This window comes from Anolis sagrei, chromosome 1 (genome assembly GCF_037176765.1).
Source record: "Anolis sagrei isolate rAnoSag1 chromosome 1, rAnoSag1.mat, whole genome shotgun sequence".
Classification (NCBI taxonomy): Eukaryota; Metazoa; Chordata; class Lepidosauria; order Squamata; family Dactyloidae; genus Anolis; species Anolis sagrei.
The window spans coordinates 201,308,824-201,333,605 of NC_090021.1; the positions used below are offsets into that span (position 1 = coordinate 201,308,824).

General features: G+C 36.5%; 1 protein-coding gene across 5 annotated transcripts in view; it reads right to left on the bottom strand.

The window, feature by feature from the left end:
* PKP4 (plakophilin 4) overlaps nucleotides 1–24,782 on the bottom strand; it is a 125,355-nt gene that overhangs the window by 26,405 nt on the left and 74,168 nt on the right. For 4 of the 5 annotated variants that reach the window (XM_060777338.2, XM_060777330.2, XM_060777357.2 and 1 more), the window contains 5 exons: nucleotides 22,952–23,507; nucleotides 11,260–11,451; nucleotides 9,077–9,293; nucleotides 8,650–8,782; nucleotides 5,344–5,557 (listed from right to left, as the gene is read on the bottom strand). In XM_060777338.2, coding sequence (XP_060633321.2) covers nucleotides 5,344–5,557; nucleotides 8,650–8,782; nucleotides 9,077–9,293; nucleotides 11,260–11,451; nucleotides 22,952–23,507 — 1,312 coding nt within the window. The remainder of the gene's footprint in view (nucleotides 1–5,343; nucleotides 5,558–8,649; nucleotides 8,783–9,076; nucleotides 9,294–11,259; nucleotides 11,452–22,951; nucleotides 23,508–24,782) is intronic. The other variant, XM_060777348.2, reaches the window with a different exon arrangement.

The window sequence follows — 24,782 nt, forward strand, 5'->3', positions numbered from 1 at the left end:
TGCATGAAATGTATATCAATTGCACCTCCATAACAAAATATGCATTTTCTCTCTGTTCTTTTTCACGCTTCTGGCGTGAGAGAATTGGCCATCTGCAAGGACATTGCCCAGGGGACGCCTGGTTATTTTACCATCCTGTGAGAGGCTTTTCTCATGTTCCCACATGAGAAGCTGGAGCTGACAGACAGGAGCTCACCCCACTCCTCAGATTCAAACCACCAACCTTTCAATCAGCAGTCCTGCCAGTACAAAGGTTTAACCCACTGCACCACTGGGGGCTCTTAGTTGCTTTGTATGGAAGGACCAGAAAAAGTTTAATTGTCTGGATTAAAAGCTTCATCTGAATGGACTACATATCTTGATGTTAAAGTGTATATAAATCAGACAAAATGAAAACACCCACCAACATAAAATATTCGAAGCAACTATTAATTAGTAATGTGAATTTGCATACCATCTAATCATGACACCTCTGCCATGAATCCAAAAAACTGTGGCCTTAAAGAAAAATGATTATTAATGCAGCTCTCTCAACATTTGTGTAAGGGCTAATGGAAGATGCCTTGCTATGAAATACAATAAGGAATCCATAGTTAAGAAACATAAGGAACATGGTGAATCAAGACGAGGCAGATCTGGGAAATAAGATATGCAAAGTATTATGCAACAATTTGTATGAAAGGAAGTATTTTTGGTTCTGGGAGTCTTTTTCTCCAGAACTTCAATGTAGCATGCTAGAAATAACAATGGTACATGAGGCATAAAAGTAATGTGTTATATTTCAGAAGTAAAATTCCCTTATTAATTTTTCTTATTATGGGGAAGCATTGTGAAAGGATTTCTCCTGATATGTTAGGTAATTTTGAAAACATTCAAAATTTAATAGTAAACATTCCAATGAATTTCAATATGGATAAATGCCACTGGCATTTGGCCAATGGAAGCACACTTGGAATCCATGCCTGCCCTAAGGCTGTATAAGATATTAAGAGTCTGGCAATACAATCCAATGAGGTATATATGAAATTTTGATGAAGCAAGGTACCCATAATTGTGGCTCTTCAGAACAGAATGCTTTGTTCACATAGCAACATGATAGCACCATTTAGGGATAAAGCTCAGAACATACAAACTAAATGACATTTAACATCAAATAATTTCACCAAGTGATCTTCTTCTATTTGGCTTTTTGTAACATTCTTTGTCAGATGATGTGCTCTAGAAATCTTGAAAATCTTTTCTCATTAACAAAAATTCCTCACCCAAAGTTCAGGAGTTACAAAATGCCAGATTTTTTATGGACAAATAATTCTTTTACTATAAATAATATCCAGAAATACTATAAAAATACTTTTTAAAAACTGGGGTTACAGTATTATATATTGGAAGCCTCAGAAAAAAAGGACTCATAATAGAATCTGATTACATTTCTTGATGTTTCAGTCAATTAAATAGTAATTGATAGTAACAGTAATTACAACAATAATTTTAATCTAATGAAGCACAGCTAATTTTCTGCAAAGTAATTTTCTGACCACAATACCAGGAGTGTTGGTCCCACTGATTTCATCTCCCCTTCCTCCCCTTTTGTCCACTTCATCCTGAGTGACACTGTTTTGACCTTAGTAGAAATCACTCATGTTGTCATAATACCGATAGTAGCTTGTACTTGTTACAAGTCCATGCTCACTTAACATACTACTGCTATTACTACTATTATATATAATTATAATTTTCCTTCTTCCTCCTCTTTTTGATTTCTTTACCAGAAATGATAAGCTTACAGTAAAACACCAAAACAACACAAAAACCAATTTTCTCCAGCACCAAATTTTTAACCATTGGCTACCATTTTTTATTTATTTCCTGAGACTACTGGTCCAGAAACCACCACTTTGAGTAGCCCTGCTTTCTTCATATTTCATATTTCAATCAGTCAATCAATCAATCAATCAATCAATCAGTCTGTCTGTCTGTCTGTCTGTCCATCTATCCTGGCCAGGATCCAACTGTGTGTGATTCAAATGAGGGGAGAAAAGTAAATCCACTCCCAGGAACAATTCATTTTTCTTCCGGTAAACAACTTGAGTGGGTCTCCAAAACGATACCCCTTTTCTCTTCTTTCCTCCAGTAATGAGCATAACTAAAACTCCACTGTCTGTGGTTTTTCCAGCCTCTGGAACACATATTGATGCTGCTGGAGAAAGGAGGGAAATTGCAACCTTATGGATCCACTGCTATCAGCAGATGAAAATAACTGGATCTTGACCAATTGGCTTAGTTTAAAGAAGAGGGAAATATCCCATTTTTTTGTGAAATCATCCTGACCACACTGTTAACAACTTTGGTCCTACTGACTTCATACCTTAGGCATGCATAACTTAACACTAGATTGCACTTTGCATGTATGTGGTATCAAAAATGTAACTGTATGTGAAAGTATTTGCTGTAAAAATGTGTTTCTGACCAAGTTATTGAGATAAGATCTGTCTAACTGCCTCGGTGATTTCAAAAGCTATAAATCATACAAACTTTTAGAGATGGCTTATAACTCATGAAAAATGAGATTCCATAGAAGTAAATGCAAAACACCCTGAGGCAGAATAAGACTTTTTTTTGAGGAAATCGAGAATATAGAAGTTATTTTTCCTTATAAGGAATCTAAAATCAAAACAAATACTGGCTTTGTGATCTTACTGCAGAAGTTATAGCTTAGGCATAAAATATTAAAAAAAATTTAAGGAGAAGATTTCCAAATACATTTCTGAACTTGGCTCCTTAAAAACATTTCCATGATCTTTAAAATTAAAGCGTGATTATTGCATATAACTGGCTTGGAAATGCACATAAATGTTTCATTAGCAACATCCACCTCCACCTCAGAGCTAACATGATGGGGTATATCCCATCTGGGGAAGATGGGCACGACTATAGCCAACAGCTGGAAAAGCTTTCCAGAGGGTTCCGACTTTCTGTGCACTTGCACCAACTACCATATGTGTGATTTCACAGAGACCACGAAGAATAAACAAAGGAAGTAATTTTCCCTCTTCTCATTCCACCAATGGAACTTCAAATGCTTTACTGGCACAATCAAGAGAGGTTCTCTATTAGTGCTATAAAGGTTCAGACAATGTACTTGGTAAACCAAAGATCTGCAGAATACTCCTGTTAGAAGGATGTGAGCAAGGGAAAATAATCTGTTCTGTGGTAAGCCAAGAAAATGGGCTAAATAGTATGGAGGCACCAGATCCCATCTGTTCTTGAAAGCAAAGCAGGGTGAGCTCAAGTTAATAGCTGGATGGGAAACTGCCAGTGAATATCAGGAGCTGGTGGCTATACTTGAATTTAGAGGAAGGAACTAGAAAACTGCTCTAATACTCTTTGTCTTTAAAACTCTTTAAAATGTATAGGGTCGCTATAAGTCAACAGGTGACTTGAATGCAGATAGACCTACAAGCTGAGACAGTGTAGTAGAACAGTGCATGATTTGTGATGTGATCCCATGTGTAGGGGTTACAGCCCCTTCTCCATTAATACATTATACATACATACATACATAGTAAACTGTATTTTTGAACCGGATTAAAATCATAAGGAAATATCTGAGATACCAACTAAGTCATCAAGCAGTGGTTCAATAATCCTGCTGGGCTAAGTGAAAAGAATACATGTGTACTTCCACAAGAGATCATAGGAAGAAGCAAGCAGCATGATGTCTTACAGGGTTGCCCAGGCAACATATTCAGATAGTCAGCCTCAATGTGGGCAGTGCTATACTGATGACTGCTCAGGCTGGTACACTTGTACCAGTTCTAAGTAACAGGATTATCAGATAGGTGAAGATGGGAGGAAAGATGAAAAACAACCTTTGGCTGGCTTCACCACAGTCTTCCAATAAATCAATACTGTCAGGCATGGCTTTAAGTGGGCCTTCAACTTCCAGCAGTTTCTTCACTTGCACTCATTTCAGAGTGCGGAAGCACAGGGAACAACTGGCAGAATAACTGCCAAACTGATTTGATTGGGAGGACTACCAAGATGCAAACTACATATCTGTGCTGGCAGAATATCCTGGAAAACTCCATAAAATGTACAATCGATGAGAGTTGACAGGGCAGGACATGGCAGCACCCATTGAGCTAAGAGTCATCTCCAGCAGAGATCCCTTGCCAGGACATGCAGAGAGGCAAGAGGAAGAGTCTCCTTCCATTTACCTCAAACATTTAATGATCGTACTGCTTTAACATTTCAGGAATTCAGTTGGCTAAATGCTTAACGTGTGCATCACACTTTGTGAAAAGTGTCAGATGTGCTGAATACTTCTAAAAAACTTGTATGTAACACTTGCAGTTTTCTGAAATTGCATCCGATCACAACACAATCCAATAATAATAATAATAATAATAATAATAATAATAATAATAATACATGTCTGCATTAGAAAATTTTAAGATGTTCAATTCAAAATATATTCTTTTTTAAAGAAACAGTTAAGATATTCTTTATGCATAAACTGAATAAAAGATACAACCAAAATTTCCTCTCCGTCAGTGTCCATCAGGCATTTAAAGCAAGGCGAGAAAGCAATAAGTTGCACCTGGAGGGCTAAATTCTAACTAAAATATATCTAACTAGAATGTATTTCAATGGAAACCTGGGAAATAATGTATATTCCACTGGATCTATTCTAGTTGGGACTAACAATAACTAGAAAACATATTTATGTTATTTTGCTGAGTTCATTTACTGATCAACAGAATATACTTATCAAGTCAGGAATTAGTCTTTTCCCACTGATTTAGCCAAATAACCTTGAAATTGGCAATAGGATGCTGACTGAAATATTTAATACATTATTTGTTATGAATAAAATCAATTTAATAAAAATATAATATACCTAAAAATTGACTTATAAATACAATGGACACAGAATGCTAGTAGAATTAGTAAAAGGACTCTAACACTATACAAGTATTGTAGGATTCAATAAAAAGATGATTTCTTATGTATGTGAGTTGTAAACCTGAAAAATCTGAGTGCCCTATGGAGCCAAAATAATATTTAAACTCATGACATGTGTGGTAGGGATTAATGTCCTCATTGTTTCATATATCTCAGTATCCAGTTCTCTAAGTTAAATATTTTAAGCAACACATGTGGAATAAGTAAAAAGATTAAAGGCTGCGAAAGGTGCATATTCAGCTGAGAATAAGATAGCAATTAAATACATCTTGCTTCTGAGTAATCTCTTTTCAGCTATTTCAAAAAAACTTCTTTTCACACAGAGAAACACATTTTACCTGGCTATGTGCCATTTATTTCTATCTATTAAAACTTTACCTGTGACAAGTTCTCTTACTTCTGCATCAATTGATTTTCTTAGCAATCGTAAAAGTGCAGGAATCCCACCAACGTTTTTCATTGCTATTTTATTCTCATCTGTAGATTTTCCATACACCAGGTTTCGTAATGCGCCACAAGCATTCTTCTGAACTTCAAGGACCCTGTGATCTAACAGGTCGACTAGATGCTTGATTCCTCCTAACCTGCAAACCTAGAAAAAAAATACAGTAACAAATGAGGAGAAGCTGCGAAAGAACCATAAAATGATTTGAAGAGTTTATTCTCACAGATGCCATTTATATCACATATCCTATCTGCCCACATAACACTAGGTGGGAGGACTTCTCCTGCCCAATTCCTACCAACATCTGCAGCATGTCTTTGCTTAGTACTGATGTCCACAATGATACCATGAATGGATATCCCAGAAAGACCATTCTGAGTACATAGCATCTCCCTACATGGTGAATGCCCTCCCAAGAAAGATTTACCAGACATCAGATTAGGAAGATTCAAATACCAGGCAATGATCTTTCTCTTTTGACAGGCATTCAGTTATTGAATTTTTAAATTTATACTTTTATTGTTTAGGTTTTACTGCTGATTCAGTAGTCTTATACATTAATATGTTGCCACTGCTTTCAGCTCGTTTCTTTTTAGTTTATGAAATTATACTGTTATTCTATAAATAGCCTAGAGTAAAGATGGACAAAGTGTAGCCTATGAACTGAATGTGCATAGGACTATATGGGCTATTTTTGGGGACCCCATGGAGGGAATTTTCTCCATGTTTGGAGGTCTCCCCGTCCCCCCGATTTTCTGTGGATGAAAAATTCTTCACAAAGTTTTTCAAAACATGTTTTGGTCCCAACTACCTTTTAGGAAGTGGGGTGTATTTCCCCATGTCTGGGCCTTTTTAATGAAGCAAGAAGTAACAGGAAATGGCTTCTGATTACTGCATTGTTGCTTTAAAAGTCTTCTCCTGGCCTAAAATGGCCCAGTAAAAAAATATTTCAGCAATTATTGCAGTGTGTGTAGGCAATATATGAACACTGCAAAGCATGTCCGGCAAATGTGACTAGAACATTTGGGGAAAACACGAGGGACACACAAATGGGGTTATGGAGTTGCATCTATTATGTGTGTCATGTGTTGTCCACAACTGTATTGTATAGTTCCTGAAGCAAGCATAGCAACTGATAAAAATCTACTAAGTTAAACAATATAAATCAACCGAGGGGAGACAGAAAAAACAGATAAAATAACTGAATAACTACAGATCCCAGCTACCCAAACTGAATATTACTCTCAACAAGAAATTAGAGAAGGTAGAAACATGTAATAAAGTCCACACCATAATTAAAATATATTTCTTTTGGTGGACATTTATTCTCGGTAAATAATTTTGGGTACCCAGATACATCTCTGTGGGGGAAATTCCACAACCTGCATACTACACCAGAGGAAAAGCCTCTCAATCTTCTCAAGAACATGTTAAAAGGAAATGTTTGATTTCTATAAATAGTGTTTCAAACTATGGATTTAAATTGGCATTCTAGTGAAATGAATTATTTTAATGAGTTTTAGTCTAGTGTCTGTCTTTTAATATATGTATTTTAATGATTTTATGTTTTTATCTAAGCACTGTCACAATGTTCCACCCTGCCTTGAGCAGAGATGGGTAAGAAATAAAAGTACTGTTGTTGTTTGTTGTTTTTGTTGTTATTTAGCAGTTTCCCTTCTAAGTTCATTGTGCAAATCCTTGTCATATCCTTGGTATTATGATTAATTAACTGGAAATTTCACTGTGATGAGCTTAAAAAAGAGTGCTTCTCAAGCAATGTTTAACGCAGCAGGAAATATTGGTCAAAGTAACATCTTGGCTGATAGTAACATCTTTACCGTCTGGGACGGAATTATTTCCATTGCTGTTGAGCTTTACGAATATTCTTCATCAATCATTTAAAATGAAAAGATGATTCTTTGTAATATAAAGTAGCCAACAAAACATTTCTGACTGTTTCATTGTATAACTCCTGACATGTTTGAGAGATTTTTCCTCCTACATGAAGTTCATATAGTAGAACTTCTCTTATCTCAAGGGGGTTAGACAGTGGGCAATGAACTGTAACCACAATATGATAGGAATATGCTAAGTGCTACCTGACTCAATGAGGGAGAAAAACAAATGAGGGAGAAAAGAACAGAAAAGAAGCCGTAACTGTGGTTTTCTGTTGCAGTTTGCAAATCTACAAAAACTCATACAGCCAGTGTAGGAACACTTTTAAAAGCATGTATCTATATTCTTTTAAAAATATGTAAAGAATATTGACAACAAGGTGTACTCTAATATAGGAAACCATTTTTTAAAATTCAAGTGATAAATCACCATTTTGCATTTGCTGTCAAATGCATAGCTTTCTAAAAGACTTATAAATGTTAAGTGAGTTCTTTTTTTGTGATTAATTGCTTTTAGACATAAAAATTGGTTTCGAAAAACCTGTGAAGAGCAGAAAAATCTTGATCATTCTTTTTTAAAAAACAATCCCATTAGACGTATTGTATATCAAGACAGTTAAAGACATTGAGACTTGATTCTAGATAAATGTGCACAGATTGTAATTTTAAATATGTAAAAAGGCAACTGCCCACTCAAAAAGGGAATTTATAAATTACATGAAGTTTTTTGCAGTGCCACAACAAAGCCTAAATATATAATAATTGTTTGTATTATAGGTTTGAAAAAAGCATATAGACAGTTTTATCATTACTGATTTCACATGTAACCTGTTACCACTTATGACACTTTTAAAAGAGATCTCTAACACCATAATTATAATTTGAGAATATGCTATTATTTGAGAATATAGTTTGCTACTAAAAAATCTGACGCAAGCTACTAGATGTATCACTGACAATGATCAAAAGGAACTAAATGCATATAGTTAATATCATAGTGCTTATCACAGTTCCTTTTAGTTCCATATTAAAGACATTAAGGTCAAATTAAACACAAATGAATAACCATGTATATTGATATTTTATTAATTAGAAATGGGGAGGACTTAGTAACTTTAATATTATTTAATGAAGAATAAATTTAAAATAATAATTTCATCTAATCTTTCATCTATATCCTTCCCCCCTCCCCCATATATAAAGTTTATGCACTTTTAGCTTTTAAAAAACCCTTATCTCTAATAAACTTGAACTACAGTCACTGATCACTTGGCCAAGTTGTTCTAACAGATATGAAATTTTTTTCAGTGAACTCTTTCCAACAAGAATAACCCTGTGACATACCTCAGTTTTTATTTTGTTATCTCCAAAACACAGGTGCTGTAGATATGCTGCAGCATTGGCTTGAACTGATGGGAACTGATGCTGAAGCATGTGAATGACCTCAGGCAATTCTGGATCCCGCCATGCAAACTCTCTTCAGTAGACAAGTAAAATTCAAAGCAGAACACAAATTTATCATTTATTTATTACATATAGTTACTCATTACCAGCCTCCCAAAATTACACTGAAATTTCCTGTATTTAACATTTTTACATTATAAAGGGTTAACCCACTTTAGATACTGACAATCTTTTATAAACTTTTACAATGAAACTTAGGTGAATGAAGGCAACTGTTAACTTAGAGAAAGACCAAACTGAAAATATTAGGAGCCACTTCAGAGTATGGCAATTAAGTGTACTGAATTAACATAGCAAATATCCTTGCCTGGGATCTTTCTGGATGCTATCTATCGAAGGCGATCTTGTTGTGCCATCATCAGCAGGGGCTGCATGTTGCATCCTGTTGTAACTGGACTCCGACAGTCGATAATGAAGTGACCTGTAGGGTTCTGCGTAGGTAGCTGTTGTGTTCAGAGCATAATTATTTCTTTGGTATGTAAGTGTGCTACGCTGACTGGATGATCTTTGTAGATTTCCAATACCTGGCACATGAAATCAATATTAAGTAATGCTCAGCATTTGTGTGTACATATTTTGACACACAGACACAAGCACAGAGACTCTTGCTAGTTGTTGCTATGTACCTTAAGGTCAATTCTGACCAGTGGCAACCCCATTAATCGGGTTTTCATGGAAATATGTATTCAGAGGAAGTTTGCCATTACTTTCCTCTTAGGCTAAGAAAAGGTTTCCATGGTTGAACAGAGATTGGGCGTCCAAGTCCAACACTCGGATCACTACGTCATATTAGCTCTTTTTGCCACATGGCTTTAATTCCTCCCTGTTGGAACTCAACAGGGAGATACTCATGGAAGCATTTGAAAACTACTCTCATGGATGTGTGGAACCATTGTTAAATGTTTTTCCAACCTCTTGTATCATTAGAAATATGACTGGAAAGGGATTCTCCTAAATAATGTGGCATGCAGCATGGATGTGGGCAGGGGGTACTTTTGGGGAGAAAAGGAAAGCCTCATGTCAGAAGTTGTTTATCAAGGCCCCTCATCTGTCCACTGAACAGATGAAAGTGGCTGGATAGAAGAGGTAAAGAAACTCTTTAAATTAACTGATTTTAGGATTCAAATAGTCAGGTTAGGGTTTTTTTCAACCACAAAAAAATCTTAACACAAAAGCTCATAGGATTGTTAATTTCTATGTCTATACATTACTACCCCACTCTGTATTTTCAGCATATAGTTATAATAGTGATAAGAACAGGGTTAGATTCAAATTTAAGAGTAAAAGCATTTATAATATATGTAACTCAAGTTGATTTCATTGAGTTCAACATGTCTTTTGGTGAATAGGACATCAGTGAACAACACAACTAATAATATATACCGTATATTCTGGTGTATAAGACTACTTTTTAACCCAAGAAAATCTTCTCAAAAGTCAGGGGTCGTCTTATACATGGGAGTCGTCTTAAACACTGGAGTAGCCTTATGCATGGGAGTCGTCTTATATGTGGGAGTCGTCTTATAGAGCGGGTGCTGAAACTTCCAATCCTGACTGGAGAATCTGTGGTTGCCGCATATTGTGGGGGGAGCTCAAAATGGCAGTAGCCACGTCCCTGCCATATGCAGCGACTGTATGAAAGCATTAAGGGTGACCCTGTACAAGTATGGTAGAAGAAAATCCATTCACCAGGATTCGTGGACTTAATGCAGTCCCGATGGTGAGGTGAAAGGGTGCCTTACTGGGAAGGTGTAAGTGAAGGGCAGAGCAAGCTGCAGGCGTCTGGGGCGCCCAGGGTATTGAAAAAAGAGATAAGAGTGGCTCTGGGCCCAGAAAAACACAACTCTTTTACCTGTCTGGCCCGCCCTTGTATCCTATTATTGTACCTCCTCCTCTGCCTCTCAGATCTCGCTCCTGAAGACTGCAGTGAAGTGGTGCAGGTGCACATGTGCGAGATATGAGAGGCAGAGAAGGAGGTACAGTAATAGGAAAATTAACATATTGAAATCAAATCTGATGCTTTTAAAAAATTTATTTGGTGTGTGTTGGAAAAGGGGTAGTCTTATACGGCGAGTATATCCCAATATTATTTAAATATTATTAGCTAACTGTTTATTTACCGCATATAAGATGACTGGGTGTATAAGACGACCCCCAACTTTTCCAGTTAAAATATAAAGATATTTTAACTGGAAAAGTTGGGGGTCGTCTTATACACCCAGTCATCTTATATGCGGTAAATAAACAGTTAGCTAATAATATTTAAATAATATTTAAAACCAGACTAACTTTCAACAGAGATTGAATAGGTAAATAAATTGAGATAGTATTTTAGCAGACAAAATAAAACATTTTAAAATTCCTGTACTCTTTTAGGAAATAGGCAGAGTTAGATAAATACAGTCTTGCAAGATCCATGACTTATGGCAGTTCATTTCTACATCAGTGAGCACACTTTAGTTTTACAATTAATATTAGTTTAATGCCTACCTGAGCCAGTTCGATATAATGCTGTCTGGGATCCTTGGTGCACATCAGCTGTTCCATGAGTAGGGCTATGGTACACTGGACTATAATAGGTTCTACCTTCATATATGGGAGTGATGTGTAGATCGGGAGAGACAGCTGAACGCAGCTCTTGTCCAAGCTGACTGTGCTGACTGGCATATGAACTCCTCAAGCCTAGAAAGGAAAGTGACAAGTGAGCAAGTTGCAATCAGGTTGAATGAAAGTAAATAATCAGTTTCGTACTATAAACTCTTAAGCTCTAATTGGGTACACCTAACAGTGCTTCCCTCTCAAATAGATAACACCACTTGTGATTATGATCTAAATTTATAATGAGATAAAAATTAATTTGTATGCTAATTTGCATTTTAGAATAGATGTCTGATGCTCAACATGTAAGAAATTGCTTAGTACAATAGAGGGTACAAATCAAGCTTTAAAAAAAAATAGTTTCAGAAGCAACTTGAGAAACTACAAGTCACTTCTGGTGTGAGAAAATTGGCCGTCTGCAGAGGCATTGGCCAAGGGATGCCTGGATGTGTTATCATTCTGTCGGAGGTTTCTCTCATGTCCCGCATGAGAAGCTGGAGCTGACAGACAGGAGTTCATCCCGTCTTGTGGATTCGAACCGCTGACCTTCAGATCAGCAGTTCAGCTGGCACAAGAGTGTAACCCATTGCACCACCATGGCTCCTTACTAATCAAGATTTCATGGCTCTAAAAAAATGACAAATTCTCTTTTTGTGTATGTACATATGCATTATTCTAATTTACACTATTATGGTTTGAATCTGAACCTTGTCTTCCATGAATAGAATCAGATCATGGAATCAGCAGATCTACTTCTGAATATGGATTTTTTTTAATTCAGTGGAGGTTTTCTACTAGAAAAATGGAGGAGGGGGAGGTTTGATCAAAAATCCCATTTCCTTGAGGTCTCTTATGCCACTCCCCAGCTGCTTGGGGGTTGAAGAATAGAATAACAGAATAATAACTTTATTGTAATTTTACATCCAGAAAAAACATGGTATCCAGTGAAAGTCATCTTCCCATCTTCATGCTGCTGAAGTAGCCTAATGGGGATCTCCACGCAGGAAATATTCTCTCTGTTAGGAGCGAACTCCTGATGCAATTCTATAGCTCTACAAAACGGACATATCACATTTAGGTAATTTCTGCTATCATTATTGTAATTTTTTATGAAAAATAAATAAGTTTTTACACCAGTTCTTTATAAGAGTGCTTAACCTGTCTCTCCAAACTTGGTGAACATCATTTGACCCACGTTTAAAACAGCATACAAAGTCATAGAACATCTGTATGGGGCTACTCGTGGAACATGTGTATGGGGTCAAAACAATTACAGATTTTACCTCAGATTGTGCCTGCAACATTTTGGAATTCCGTTATTATTACTGCAGAGATTTTATTTGTGACATTAGTGAAGATGGTTGGAAATACGACGGGATGTGTAATGTCCTTTACTTTCTAATACAGTTGGGGAAAGGGACAGACAAGCCCCATGTTCGCCAACAAAAAATTGCCCTCAGTCATGTTCAGATAGATTATAATTTGCAGTTAAGGGAAGATCTAATAACGAATAAGTGCTCCGTGGTTCCCAATTTCCGCCCAGTGCTTTTGTGCTTGGAAAAGAAATAGAATTACAACATGCTTGTGCCTGACCTCTTTGTCCCTGCTTCTTTTTATGAGCTCTTCCTAAGTGTTTGAAAAGTCTCTTCTGGATTTTTTTTAGCATTCCAAAAAAGGTCACAAAAAGTAGTAGAACTGTTGGCATGCCAACTGTAATTAATTTATAGCCATTCAACATTAAAGCTGGGATCTTAAGAAGAATTTGAATGAAGTAGCATTCTGTTCTTTTCTGGCCCAATGTTTTGCATTAATGTTCAGAGACCACCATGTGTGGTGAACTGGCTAAAGTCACTATGCACCCACTAACTACTGAACTGAGGTTTCCTATTCATCTTCTCCAGATGATACAGAATCTTTTTATCTTTCCGGTATCATATCTTTTGTTCTTCATCTAAAGTGAAAAATCCCAGTTTAATTCTCTCCTTCTAAAGTAGCTTATCTTGAACCTTAATGATTTTGTGCCCTCTCACTCTCTCTTTTATCAGTTGCACAGTTCCTTTGTTAAAAGGTGGCAGTTCAAACTGTGCACATTGCTCAAGGTAACACAAAATTGGGTATTTCAAAGTATTTGTGCCATAGTTAGTTATGTGCCATTTTTTTTCCTACAGATCACTGTCGGCCCACCTTTGCCAAACAATCTCCTTTCGGGGCACAATAAAAAGTGTTGGTTCCAATCCACAATTTGTCAGGTTCCCTGGAAATAAGGCACTCAAGAGCACTTGCTCCCATACAAACCTGGCTGGTGGATTCAGTTCTCATTGGAGGCCCTTCTTTATATCCCATACCTGAAGAGTTATAGGGATGGCAAGTAGAAGAGGGGTCTTTCTAAACTTTTTCTGATGGCAAAAACTCGTCCCTGCATTCCAGTTGCAAAGAAATTCCAGAATATAATCATTATATTATTATTCATTGGCTTTGTTATTTATGTTCTGGGCCAGGCAATGCATTATTTAAGCTATTGCTACTTTTAGATTTGTGCCCTTTTAACCAGCATGTGTTATTTGGGCTGGTATTCAATTTATATTTTTATGATGCTCTGCTCTTCCTTAAATCACCCCACATGTAAATCCCCTTTCATACTGCACACAAATCATTTTTGTATTATTATGTCAGCATCAGAAACAAATGGACTTGTGCAATCCTATAGTGGTAATTGTTGTGATTCTTGAAAATATTAATTAAAATTAACAAATGAAAACTAACAACATCTCAGTAGGGATGACTGAACTTGTCTTTATCTTAAAAATGTATATATCAAAAATGCTTCTAACAGAAATACATCATAGAGTTTAAGGCTGTTATACTGAAGAAAACTGGTTAAGAAACCTAATGTAGAAGTGTACATCCTTCTTAATTTTGGTGTACTAGGATTTCTTAAAAAATTACTTTATGATCCTGGGGTATTTATTCATACCATAACTACAGAATGTGAATCCCAATGCTCCCATATAAATATAGCCTGTTTCCCCAAACAGGGTCATATAATCAATCACGAGAGCTGTACTGTAGTTCACAGAAAGATATACTGGGATGTTTCCCCAATACATGATATTATAAGGCATATATGTGTACCCCAAGGGCAAAAGTAATAGAGTTCTAGGGACAATTCTGTCCTCTTGGATTCATGTTTATTTAAATATACCCGTATGTCATTGAGTTTAATGCACCATTGAATCTAATGCGCACCTCATTTTTAAAACACCTTTAAACCAAAAAAAGGTATTTGCTGTTGAATATAATGTGCAGTGGCAAAAGTGCACTTTTTATCATTTGTCCAAAAAAGGTGTGCATAACAGTTGTTACCTGCTTAGAATTCTGTCTTTAAGAACGAATGTGTTAGCTAATACGTAAACACCTACGCTTCGAGCGATAGAAAGGAAAACATTGGGGTGCATTTATGCTGTAAAACAACAAGGAATGCTGATGCTTCACCAAACTACAAATTCAAGGATTGCACAGCATCGAGTCATGGCAATTAAATTACAGATGGCATCCCCCAAATAGAAGCTCCAGGTGCTCCTGCAGCAGCTTCCCCTTTTTGCTTTGGCTCAACATTAATATTATCATGTCATGCAAATCTAATGTGCACTCTAATTTTAGCGAGGGAAGGTTAGATTTGGACAAATACAGTATATATGACAAACATTGAGGTGGTAATACCACAGAATGCCTAAATTGTAAGTTTAATTCTATGTGCATTTTGAAAAGATTCCATCCTGGTGAACTGAGAATTAAACATACTACTACACAATGCCTCTATTTTGTCAATTAGATCTGCATCTAAATCCTAGCTTATATTTAGAACACTATAAAGGTATACATTGTGACTGAGAATACATTGGGGAAATGAACAATACAGGATGCATTTCTCCTGCAAAATTATTCAGATAACAGATGAAGGCATTGTGAAATGCACTACCTATATTTGACAGAATTGAGAATTTCTATTGGCTCTCGTGGAAAGTAATGAAAGCCACTCCTGGTTTTATTTTGCTCATTTCTCACTTTTGTCATATTATGTCTAACGAAGGGCAGTTAATCTGGAACATAAAAACCTTATAACAATGCAGAGTTTTCTTCCTAATTGTTTAGTGATTCATAGTTGGTGTTCCTGAATGTATTTTAGTAATGTGAGTGGTTCAAGTACTGCACAGAGGAAATAGAAAGCTCCCAAATTATGATGATTATGCCGAATGTTCAAACAGGTAGTTTAATATATTTCTAAGTCAATTATGTTTGTTGTTTTTAATGCAAGGGCACATTTGACAGGGACATTCATGGTGCTGCCCTTCTTAAAGTTGGGCAGTATTTTAGCATTTCATGTATATAATAAAGTAGCTACAAAGAGTGCTGGTACCTCTTTAGGTTACAAATAACGCACTACCAAGAAGCACATCTATCGTTCTTTTAAAAATGATTCCTAAGTGCATATGAATAATCTTAAACTACCATCCAACTTTGAGAAGAACAGTGCCATGGATTTTCCTATTGAAAGTGTTCTTGCATTTTAAAAAAGCTAATTGGCTAAATATATATTGTTATTTACACTGTTTATATACACTGATGAATATTCTCATTTAATAGTTGGAGGGAGCACTTCCTCGCAAACTGCTATTATGAACATCAGATTTTTAAATTACACCTCTTGAACTAACATCTTGAAATCTTACTATTCATGATCCAAGGGATCAGATCTACAACAGTGGCAAATCTTAAAATAAGCAGATAAAAATTGTCACAGGTGCAATAAATTAAGGAGTCCTGAAAATTGGCACACCTGCCTTTTAAATTCCAATTTTACTCTGGCATATTTTGTATTCATTTCATATTTTGGTGGAAACTACTGATGCATTTCAGTCATGCTTTTTTGTGTAACAGTTCAAAATCTTATCAATGCTCTACTGTTTAATGAGTGCCTTTGGCAAGAACTGCAGGCAAAATTATTTCTGAGTCCCCTTTGGGGTGAGAAGTGTGGGGTATAAATAAAGTAAGTAAGTATTTCATGCCTGCTGAGGTTCATTCAGAAACTAGAATGTCGCTAGCACCACAACGTTTTCAGAGATTCTGTGCTGAAAGTGGATTGTATTTGCAACATCCTTAACATCTGAGCCTGTTAGGGAAGGCAGGAGAAGCAGGAAGCAACATTTAGCTCAGCCAGACAGTAAACAGCTTTCAGGCTCAGGATAAAATGGTGGGGGCTGGCAGAGCCTTTTGGGGCTGGGGCCTTTCCTCCTGCTCCTCCTCCACCACCTCCACCTCCACCTCCTTCTCTCTCTCTCTGGTGCCATTGAATGGCGCACCCTGTTTTTAAAGCCCTTTAAATGGGAAAAGGCCACCTTAGAGTCAATGAAATATTTTAATAACAATAAAAATAAAAAGCACTAGTTACAGAAGGCAGCAGGAACTGCAGGCAAATATCTTCACAAAGCATTCTCAATCAGTAACAAGTTTGAGTCAGAGAGGGATAGCAAGAGGCGTATAGCTGTATTCTAGCCTCAGGCTATGTAGCACCAATTAGGCCCAAAAGGAGTTAGATATGGCTTTCATGGCCGGAATCACTGAGTTGTTGTGAATTTTCTGGGTTGTATGGCCATGTTCCAGAAGAAGTTAGATAATTTAATTATTAGTCTTCATCTCCTCCCATCTCTATAATGACTTATCATAATTGCTTCTCCTGCATTCTCAAGTCCTCTTTCCATTTTGCTATTTACCTGGCTGCCTCTTCTTGCCTATCTCCTTTTAATTACAGATGGTCCTTGGTCTCCGCTGAGGTTTGGTTCGACGACACTCTATGGATGCCAAAATCCATGGATGCTCAAGTTCCATTATATGCAATATTATATAAATGGCAAAATTGAAGTTTTCTTTTTGGATGTGGAGAGGGGTTTATTTTCAAGGCAAAGCAGGCTGAATCCATGGATGCAGAATCCGTGGATCAGGGTGGGGTGGTGCTGGTTGTATACAGTTACTATAAGATGGGACCAAAAAAGAGTAAAGTTGGCATCTTAGATATAAGATCATTGTATACCGGATTATACCTTGGATGTGTTCTACTCAGGCCTATGCTCTAGAATGCTCCACTTGCAATTCACTCATTAATCCTTGTAGCTCTCCACTTAATGATATACTTATAATGAATCAATGCCCTCTGCCTAACATAAACCACTCCTTATTAACATATAAGAAAGCATTTGAAGAATGAATGAAGTGTATGTGCTTGAGGGGGTGGGAAAAAAAGATACGCAGACGAGTAACTAACTGACCTGAATATATTGTAAAATGGGTTATCTTCCAGGATAACTGCTATGAACACATGTATACATTCTTATAGTGAGGTGGTTCTACAATTTGCATGCAATGCACATGTGAGCATTTGTCTGCTAAACACAGTGCATGCATAAAGGTTACATTTTAATAAATGTTTCTATGCACAAATTAATAGTCTGGGTATGGATGTAATCAAACAATCAATCCCCTCCTCTTCTTTCTTTAATGTTCTGCAATGTTCTGACAGAGTTGATGAAAAGACAAAGAAGAAAAAAGAAATGATGGAACCTTGTATAAGGTACGATGGAATTCTGCATTTCTAAACTGACAGGCAACACATTTATTTCACCTACATGCATCACTTTGTTTGTTTGTGGGATTTCCCCTCTCAAAATCTATCATAATGGTAAATTTTCTTTTCAACAATTAGGAAAATCCAATTATTGGACAACCTGCTGAGTTAAGAGTCATATAAGATTCAGAAAGCTGAAACAAACTGGAAGTTCAGGCTGTGCCTAAGTACCACAAACTATGCTTCATTACAATTAATTTACCCTTTATGTGCCCCCACTTTTCCTTTGTCTTCAGATGGGAAGGACACTGTGATCTCAAAGAAAAAAGATGTACCTTTCTGCTAATTGTCTGGTCGCTGGATATTACTATAGGACACAATCTAATGCTCAGTTGGTCATGCTGAAATCCCCAGGATCCTAAGAATGGTAAATGCACTTAGGCTGGATCTACACTGGCCTATAATCCAGTTTCAGAATTTAGATTAACTACATTGAACTGAATTATATGAGTCTGCCACATAGTGCAGCTCAATGCAGTAAAACTGTATTTTGAAACTGGATTAGATGGCAGTGCAGACCTAGCCTAAGTTTCACCATACAGCATTGTAAATGTGCTTATATACCAACAGGTAGCTTTTGTATATCTTGGTTTCATCAATTATTTGAACAGAGGGACTTCACCTACACACCTCCCCTTTCAATCCCTCCATTAAAATGGGTGAGTAGAGACTATATGGGGATGCCAGCAAAACGGATTAATACACTTTCACAGTGTAGCACTACATTTCTCTTGGTGAGAGACGGAACAATTCCATTCCTAAAATACCTACTCATCTGTACTACTATCTGTTAAATGGGTCTAGAAAAAAAAAAAACAAAGCGACAAATGAAGCAGTGAGATCATATCTATTTCATAGTAGATAGATAACATCCTTGGTTTTGGATACTTTTTATTAGATTTTTGAATCAGCCACAATATCCTGTAGCATTTGACATTGTGTATGGCACGAAGAAGAATCATTACATATAGATTACATTTCCCTAAGTGTACTATTCTGAGTTATGCTTAGTTTTCATTTATCAATGCTGAAGGTCATGTTTTTCTAAACTCAATTTCGCTATTTCCTTTTACCTCAAAATATGAGATAAAAAAGTAATTCATTAGTTATATATTATTTATAATGACTCAAACAATTGTTTTACAGATTTATTCAACTGAAAACGTTTCTGAATTTTAAATACTCTTGTTACATAAAGGTACATTACCTCCCAATCTAAGCACAGCATAGGTGTCTGAAAGGATAAGCCTGGGGTTAAAGAGAGCCTTTTGCATCATTCTATCTTTCCCCGCCTCCTGTGACACTTGTACTCAGACCCTAAGTCAGTGGTTCTCAGCCTGTGGGTCCCCAGATGTGTTGGCCTTCAACTCCGAGAAATCCTAACAGCTGATAAACTGGCTGGTATTTCTGGGAGTTATGGGCCAAAACACCAGGGGACCCACAAGTTGAGAACCACTGCCCTAAGTGAAAAACCATCAGACATTTCGTTTTGCCTGGCATGGAGGAGATGGCATGTCTACTACTAGATCTCATGATATAAATTACGTCATGATAAAAATTACCAGTGGTATGCTACTGGATTCAGTTTTTCAATTTCCCCCAAGTTCTACTGCGAGTGCTATAAAAGTACCATGCTTAGGCCTTGTAAATACATCTTCCTTTCTAATGCACCTAAAGAGTGGTACAGATTTATGCAGCTCTTCTTGACTCCAGGACAACTTGCAAGATACAGGAAATGACACTAGGACCCAATGCCAATGTCACTCCAGATAATATGTATGTGCTTTATGTGATAAAACTGAATTCTATTTTTAAAAACCTCCACAAATATGAGAATAGTACAAAAAGTTTAATAAGGTAAGTGCTAAAATTTACTGATATAGAGAAGAGTATCTATGGCTCATGAAATACTCATTTAAATGAACTGAATTACACAGGTATTATTGATTGTACACACTAGATAACAATAATAAAAGCTCCTAGAGGTGATGAAACACTACATGTGCTATTATAGTAAACTACATTTGTAATTTTCTTTAGAATAAATTCAGGAAAAGGAATGATTGTGATTCCGGAGTCATCTGCTCAGATTAAAATGGGAAAGAACCAAGAAGAAAATTAGGACGAACATGTATGAAATTAGATAAGGAGATAAACAGACAACCAAACAATAATCCCCATATCTTTCAGATGTCTCTATAACTCTAAAGATGTTAGCAAAATGTATGAAAATGTATGACTTTGCCTTGGAACCATATTTCGCAATACCAACCCTCAGAGATGAGAAGCAATAACTAAGAATTGATTTATGCAGATGGATGTCATAAGATTTGACAGGTAGGTGGCTGAAAGAACCTCATTAGGAAAGACTTCTTCAAACTATTGAACGGCCTATCTTTATTTATGGAAATGCCTATTAGATGAGGATGCTAAATGGACAACTCAATTTATAGCTATATTCTTCTGGAGACACACACGAAAGAATGGACATAATGCAGCCGAAGTTTGCATGCATTTAGCTTTTCTACTGAAACCAAAGATATTTGTGCTCAGCTCTGTTTGACAAGGCAACTTTTTTAAAAAAACTAAAACACCAACTTTCTGTATTTTATTTTTAAGGAAAATTTACAGACATCCCAGGAAGAAACTAGAAATGAGTTTTGGGGCAGATTGATTTCATCAGCCTGTAATGCTGCTATACAAATGGCTGCACTTTTTTCTGAGGTCATGAAGGAGGGAGGACAGAAGAGAGTAGGGATAGGCTTCCAGTTTTATTCTTTCAATGCTCCAATGTCTGGTTTTTAAGTTTCTTGGAAACTAAGATGCCTTGGCAGAGCTGGCTAAAACAAGTACAAGGACAGGTGACCATTGAAATCCTCTTTCAGATCACTTTGTTCTGCAGAGATCCTGCCCTCAGGAGGCTAAGCAATGGAGAAGCAAGATGCTCAGAGCTGAAGTCTTCCTTTCATACTATTTTTGTCTTATTTCCTTCATTGCTGTTGGACCTACAGCCTCTCCCTTCTATGCCATTTTCTTCACATCTGTTGTTATACTGGCATAGGGTTATTACTAATTCTTGGCCAGAATCTTCTTTGGATTTTTTTTAGTATTTTACATGGATTAATTATGAGTCTAATATAGTTAAAATCCATGAAAGCATTTGCATATTGGAGTACAACTATGACCTTGCATGGAGGATGGGGGGTATTTAGAAAACATTTTATTTTAAATAGTTCAATGCTATGTAACGTGATTTTTGTTCCTGGGTTATAAATGTCAGTTCCTAATTGGTTCTCTCATAAAAACATGAAAAAATGTTATTAAACTGCAAAAGCTTTGGTTTTGCAGGACATCCTGCAACACATTTTGCTACAGTTTTTAATGAATATCTCATAGAGTTTCAACAAGTTCAACACAGTTTTTGGCAGCCACAAAAATGATGTTTCTGGAGTATAACAACTATTTTCAAAGTAAGTACTGCACAATTAAACAGGAAATAACACTTTCAGGAACAGATTTTTTTTTCAAAATTTGCTGTTAGCAAATTGATTTGAGGTTACTGACAGTAGCATTCTATTTTAGTGGTAACTTTTTCTGTTTCAATTATATGGTATTTATCCTAATTTTTCAGCAGATCTGACTCTGGCTTTGGGGGAAAGGCAGGCTATGAAGAAAGTTAATCATGAATTGCCAGTGTAAGAGACAATCAGCTATTAAAATGAACAAGAATCTGCAAGCCAAAGACAGTACGAACTCTAAAGATATTGAAGTACAAGATTCAGGAGGGTATCCAGGAGTGTGCTTGATTTGTGGAATTCTAAAGGGGAGCCAGATGTCAAATCCTTACATTGGTAATTCTGCCACTCTTATCATTTTCCCCCTCTTATCACTGGGGGGAGGGGGACCAGGAGAAAAATACAACATAGGTTTTCTTAGCTTTTGATTGTTGGTCTAGGAGCAGTCTGTCTTGAGAAATAATTACCAAACTCTGGTCCTGCAGGTGTTTTGGACTTCAGCTCCTAGAATCTGACCTCTGACCAAAGTGGCTTAGACTTCCAGGAGCTGAAGTGCAAAACACCAGGAGGACTAGGGTTTGGTCATCACTGATCTAGATGTATCCTACTGTATGGACAATATTATCAATTAAATGTGGATTCTCAGAAGAATTTTGCACACATATAATAAAAGTGCAAGGTGTCAATTTTCAGCTATACCAACTTATCTTGCTCTCTAAAAAACTATTCCAAAGGACTGAGACATTATGTGGAGCAGCACAGGAGGTGGTATTGGACATGCAGGAGTACCAGTAAAATCCACCACCTCATCTCCTTTCTCCAGTACTGAAATTCCACAGTGTATTAGTTCCATCCATGAAGAGAAGGAGTCTTTCTGCATATAGAGGGTCAATGTTATGTGTTAGATCTAGATTGATTTTAATATTAAAATCAATAGACTTTGATTGACTTGTCAGAACTAACTTGACCCACTAATTTCAGTGGGACCAAAGCATGATTAATGCAGTTTGAATGACATGAGGGTAAACTGAAAGTGTGAGACCTGGAATATATTAAGCTTATTCAATTAAATTGGCTTCACAAATTATGTTCGTGTTTGAATCTTAACCATTTCTGATTACGACATTTATTTCCTACCCAACAACAAATGCTACCCAAGTATGAAAAAGAGAACACTGTAAGTTTAAAACCATAGCAATCATTTGTTCACTCCTAACAAAAACAATTTCTTCCTCAAAGATGTTATGATCAGAAAACAATCAGCAATAAATTATTTGAAATATCAATAGTTATATCTTACAGTTCCTTTTACCATTAATGCAGTGGTACAATTCACCGTATTTAGAAGTTTGCACAAAATGTGAAGTTGCATCTTTACCTTTTTACTAACCTGTAAGGCTATCTGGGCGGGGTGGAACCATTCTTTCGTATATATCATACTGTTGTGCATATTGCTCAATGTCATGAAGTGTCCGTTGTAAAGTTGATCCCAAATGCTGCGGGACCGCAGTCATGCCAGAACGCTTTGGTGAAGAAGATCCAACTTGACTTTGAGGGGGTGATGCCACTCTTGTCTGTGCATCATTTAAATTAAGAGGTGAACCAACTCTGACTGCAGGCTGGTACTGAGGAGTTCCTCCATTGGGGTTAGATGATTGCCTAGATGTTACTGAACTAATCCGACGCACTGCTATTGGTGAGGCAGGTCTTTGCGTACCAAATGGAGATGCTGCTCTTTGCGCAGGTAACGTTGTGGATGAGAACACATTAGAATTAAGAGATCGTGACTCAGTGACAGATGGTGAACCATAGCCACTTCCTAAAGAAGTTCTCAGTGATCCTCTTGATGGGGAAACTCCTGTGGTGACGTAGGATGGAGACTGGGCCCTTGATGGAACAGAGCTTACACGTCTCATGGCTCTGTTTGCAGGTATGTTTGAGGAAGTCTATTAACAAGAAGAGAAATAATAATTATATTAATATACTTAGTCATCAAAAGTAATCCAATTGTGAGTGTCAACTTCTTCTCTTTTATAATTATGTTCAGGGTACATTTACAAATTAGCTCCGATACAAAGACAGCATTTAAAATTTGCTTAAAAGCCACTATCTTACATATCAGTAGTGGGGGAGTCTTTGCCTTTCCAATATTTCGGACATTTCATACATTAGACAAAGAGCAAAATCTGGAGTGACAAAAAAAATCTCAACTTTTGGCCAAGATGATATTCTAATTGGCTGGAAAATAAACATTCATCACCTGTCACTGAATAGTCAGAAGACTTTAGTGCATGAATATGTATTTTAGAAATGGATGTTTGGGAATATGATCACTTCACATCCATATAAATGCCTAGTTCTTGTTTGTATCCTATCTACTTTCCTTTTATTCTCCCTTTCTTACTTCCCTTGTTTTTTTTACTAATTTTCTTTGTAACCGTACCTTAAAAATCGAGTTTAAATAAAACATTCCACACCCCAGGGACAAAGTTCCACTGAAGACAATGGAATTGATTTCTGAGTAGACTGATATAAAATTGAACTTTCAGTCCAACCAACTGAAATTAATGAGACTTAAATCTCTTTCCATTTCTTGGTTTGTACATGAAGTGTTTTCAAATGACTTTTCTACTGCAGCTGACATCAACAATGCATTTCTGGAGAATACCGAGATACCCATAGAAAAACAAAACTATACTTTGAAATGAACTGCTAGTATAAATGTAAGTTATTACTGTTTTCCATAGCTTTCAAGATGGTATGATTCTACCACCTCCAATGTATTGAGCAGGACACTGGAAGCTTTTGTTTCCACTTTAGATTAAATTTAAGTTTAGCATAATGCCTAACTTTAGGGATAATTGTAAATTTCGATTTCATTAAACAAGGGCAATCTTAACCATGGATGTTTATAAATAACAATTTCATGAAGTTGTCTTATCTCATACAAACTACAGTTAAACCTAGTTTGCCTTGAGATATTGGGGGCATGGCCAGTGAACAGAGATACTAGAAGAAACAGTTCAGCCTCTTGAGTAACACATTATGGATAACTACAGCTTTTCTTTGGTTTGGACAACATGATAAATTACGGGGGGTTTTTTTTTAAAAAAAGATAAAAAATTCTCCAGAAAAGAGAGGGGGAGGTGACAGAGAAGAGGAGAGAGTACAACTCTGCAAGGCTAGAATTTTTCCCATTACAGTAAGCTATGGCTATGATT